Consider the following 4,327-nt stretch of genomic DNA (forward strand, 5'->3'; position numbering starts at 1 on the left):
TAGTTACACGAAGGGAGTTGTGGTCGGTTCTGTACGCGCCAGCATGCGGGACTTGTAGTTCGTTTAATTACGTATTTTCCATAGCGTTTTTACTTAACTGTCTTGCGACAAACTGTGACATTCTTGACATGTAAAATCATTTTTCATTCTGAAAAACAACATATGTATAATCCAAGGCACAAGTCGATCGGGACCAGAAAATAATTTATCTTTCGCCATAGACTGCCGTTCATATTTTTTCGAAAGATAGGTCCCATAACCCGGAAGTAGAGGGGGCGGGACTTCGCCTCTCTATAGACTCTTTTACGTCCTACGTCATGACGGCGGTTAGCGGGCGGTAAAAACCACAGCGGCTGCCGTTATTAACATGTCATCTTGCTGTGTTGTAGGGTGCCAGAATCTGTTAATTATGGCTAATAGCTCCAAAATGAAACTTTATCGCATACCAGCTGCCACACTGAGTAGAAAAAAAATCGTAGAAACTTGTATTTATGGGTTAAATACGGCTAAAACAATTTGCTTTACATTAGCCTCTTAGCCATTAGCCCATATATACGTCAGCAGGGTACGTCTTGTACGTCTTACGTCACGACGGCGGTTAGCGGGCGGTAAAAATCACAGCGGCTACAGCAACACAGCTAAAACATTATGCTTTACATTAGCCTCGTAGTCATTAGCCTGTATAACTATCACATGTATAACACATATGTAGTTAACCTTAAAGTTGAGAAATACAAGATGTAGGTTACTTACAGTGCAGTTCGCTGTCAAAACGTAGCCGTTGGTTGTTTGCTTTACAGCCTTGCTGCTAGCCAGGCAGAACTTCGGCTCAAACAACACAAACCTCCTCTGTTAAATAAAAATAAAATAAAGTTAAGTCTTTTCCATGGCCATTCAGGAGATAATGATAGGCATTTAAAGATTTACATACGCTCATTTTCTCTTTGGTGTTGACGCTTGGTTTCTCCATCAAGTGTAAACGTTCAACCGTTGCTCATTAGCTAGTCCTGTCAGACCGTCCATCCATTGTGATATTCAGTACCAATCTGGTCCCGTCGATTAATGTTAACATTTTCAACTAAAACTTGTAGTCTTGGGGACAGAGTGAGGAAAAAAAATAAAAATAAATAATCGTTTTCTTCCACCATTGTCAAATTCAAACCGACACAAACTGCAAGTCAGTTAATTAACGTATTCCTATGGCTTGATTAGCCTCGACGCAAGCCCCGCCCACTAAATCGCGTCATCACGTTTTCTAACACAAGAGGGGTCTACGTTACGTAACGTAGACCCCTCTTGCATATTTACAGGACCATATTTTACAGTTGCTAGTGTCACTTTACTTTTAGCAAATAAGAAATTAGTCTTTACCTTTTTCATCGTGCACTAGCAGGTAATTATGTACCACTTATGTACCGGTTATGTGCACTGATTGACAGTGATCAGTCTGTAATGATTGTTTTAACTGGCAAGAGGGCATTTCAGAGGAAAACCATTCACTAGACTGCAAAATGATGAGATGTAAAGATTACAAATTATGGTACAAAACATTCATTCATTCATTCATCTTCTGTAACCGCTTGTCCTGTGAAGGGTCGCGGGGGGTGCTGGAGCCTATCCCAGCTGTCATCGGACAGGTCGCCAGTCTATCGCAGAGCAAACACAGAGAGACAGACAACTATTCACACTCACATGCACATCTACTGCGAATTTCAGAATCACCAGTTAACCTAATGAGCATGTCTTTGGACAATGGGAGAGAACCCACGCAGACACAGGGAGAACACGCAAACTCCACACAGAAAGGTCCAGTCGTCCCGTGGATTCGAACGCGGAACCTCCTTCCTGTGAGGCACCAGTGCTAACCACCACGCCACTGTGCCGCCACAAAAGAAAACATCATCTACAAAAACTACAATACCTAAATCTTGCTTGGCCTCAGGCAGACATCTGAATGGGATTATTTTTGGCATGGATCACAAAAGAGAGGAGGCGATAAGCTGTAATCACCCGGGAACGCGTGCCAACTTTCTCCCATTTCCAGTCAGTGAGCAGGGATCACACTTTCGTTTTCGCCTGTATAAATTCACCTGCAGCGGCTCACCTCACAACAGCACCTCTGCACCTTCTGAGGAGACTCACTGAAGCAGCTAAGCTGAAACCAGACCCACGAAGACACAGAGACATGGCCTCTCGAGTTGCAGCTCTGCTCTTGCTGGGTGTTATCTGCCTTGGCCTCGCATCAGGTAAGAGATTAATAGTTAATATTTAGGAATACTTGGAGAGCAGGTGCAGATTGTTTGAGATTTTTTAGTTTGAAACTACATGTCATTGCACGTGCATATATTTTGAGCGCTCTTGCACACTTGATTTTTTTTCCTCTCAGAGATAAATCCACCTGCTTGTTAAGCTGACCCTTCTGATATCCAATTTCTCATAAACCTGACGTATTTGTATCTCCGTCTTCCTGCAGGTGAGATGGCAATGGACTGCTGTCTGCAGACCTCCACCAAACGCTTGCCCTCCAGAAACCTTGTGAGCTACATGATTCAGGAAGCTGGGAACGGCTGCGAAAAGAGTGCTACTGTGTAAGTAGAAAACGTGGAAACAATATTGACATATGCTTCTTCTTCTTCTTTTGGTTTTTCTAATTTTTTCAGCTCTGTAGTCTGAAGCCTAATGTCACGTTTCAATCTCTCATCTGCTTTTACAGGTTCATCACGAACAGTGGAAGACAACTGTGTGTCATCCACCCCAGCAAGGCGGCATGGGTGCAGAAACTCATCAACATTCTGGACAAGAAAAGTCAGTAAATGAGGTAAGAACAATTCTAGGCACCTGCACATTTCTTGCGGCTTTTTTTAATTCCTGCTATTTAAAATACGTCCTCCATCCGTTACTCACTCCCTGCTCTGCCTTTTCACAGGTGTAGAGACAAGTGGACTGAGGCGGCTGAAGACTAAAACTGTGACCTGAGTCGTTTCCGTTTCCAACACAACAGTTTCAGAGAATCAGATTTGTGAAAATCATAAAATTGCCACTTCTCCTTATTTATGACAGCGGTTCACCATGACAGTGCCCCCAGGCTCTTTGCTAAACGTGCAGTTCTGTATGTGTTTCTTCTTCTGTGGTGAGCGCGGCTTCGCTGCGGTGAAAGTCACTCTCACTGTGGCAGGGTAGTTTCTGATTGCTCTTCTGTAACTTCCTGATTATCATCTCTGTGAGTGGCATGTACTACAGAAATACTAATGTTTGCCTCGACTTGCCTTGACTTGCAACTACAGTACTGTATGAAAGATATGAATTTAAAATGGACAACTTTTTGAAAAATAATGTGACGATTTGTGTAAAGCTATCCCTGACAGTTATTTTGAAATAAACTTTGATATGATTTTGTACATTGTAGTTGCTTCTGTCTTTTATAAACTGAAACACATGTCTTTCCTCATTAATGACATTTCAGACAGACACATTTCAACCATACTATGCATACTATACACAGCTGTTATTATTTCTTACACATTTTATTTGTTCCAAAGTGCTTTGCAGAGAAATAAAATAGAAAAGAACAAGTCTAAACCAATAAAGTCCCAGCAAATAAAAGGAGACTGCATAAAACAGATTAAGCATGTCATAGAGGGTAAATGGTTCATGTCATAATAGTCTGCACTGTGCATGATGCTTCATATAATGGCCAGGGAACCCCGTGAATCATGAATGAAGCAGTTAATGCCAATCAGTTGCTGGAAGCTCAAATAACTCGACAGGTGCGTGACAAAATAAAATCAAGGTTCACTAACTTGTTCTGGATCTTTCCACCAGCTAAAGGTCTGCACAGGATACCATTTACCACTTGTTTACTACTTGTCAGCGTGCATGTGTTTTCTTAAGGTGCTGCTGGGTGTTTTTTCTGTCTTGGGAATTACCGAGGAAGAGTCCTCTGGTGTGAGTCGTAGACCAGCTCAACAACAACAATTTCTGTGGAAGGAGGCTCAGTTAATACAGTGCAGTTTATTTCTGTTTCAGGGAGTTTTCGTGTTTAGGTTTGCAGTATGAGGCAAAAAGCACTGGACACTTTTGATATCTGTCATACAGCGCCGCCAGAGTGACGTCTTTAACAAAACCTCATGTATATTCACTTCATGTTTCAGCCCTCAAGCCGGGTCAGTAGTTTATAGAGAACTTTGTTCGGGTTAAGTAAAACTTCCCATGGTATTGTAGCTTTTGCTTTTAGTTCCTGAACCTGTTACACAGTCCAGACATGACCTTGACTGTCCTTATCGTGCCTCTTGGCTTCACAAGCAGGACATGCAGCAGAATGTTTATG

The 4,327-nt window shown here is 42.2% G+C and overlaps 1 protein-coding gene across 1 annotated transcript; it reads left to right on the forward strand.

Moving 5' to 3' along the window:
* The first annotated feature begins 2,109 nt into the window (after positions 1-2,109).
* On the forward strand, positions 2,110-3,417 carry LOC311493678 (C-C motif chemokine 21-like). The gene is made up of 4 exons (XM_084552425.1): positions 2,110-2,246; positions 2,474-2,588; positions 2,714-2,818; positions 2,927-3,417. Exons 1-3 carry the CDS (start codon positions 2,186-2,188, stop codon positions 2,811-2,813), a joined length of 276 nt encoding a protein of 91 aa, XP_084408551.1. The 5' UTR covers positions 2,110-2,185; the 3' UTR covers positions 2,814-2,818; positions 2,927-3,417.
* Positions 3,418-4,327: the final 910 nt, after the last annotated feature.

This window comes from Chelon labrosus, assembly GCF_963514085.1.
Source record: "Chelon labrosus genome assembly, chromosome: 9".
NCBI lineage: Eukaryota > Metazoa > Chordata > Actinopteri > Mugiliformes > Mugilidae > Chelon > Chelon labrosus.

Coding starts and splice junctions, on each gene's coding strand:
- LOC311493678 (XM_084552425.1), top strand. CDS start 2,186: ATGGCCTCTCGAGTTGCAGCTCTGCTCTTGCTGGGTGTTATCTGCCTT. Junction 2,247..2,473: donor CTGCCTTGGCCTCGCATCAG/GTAAGAGATTAA, acceptor GTCTTCCTGCAG/GTGAGATGGCAATGGACTGC. Junction 2,589..2,713: donor TGCGAAAAGAGTGCTACTGT/GTAAGTAGAAAA, acceptor CTGCTTTTACAG/GTTCATCACGAACAGTGGAA.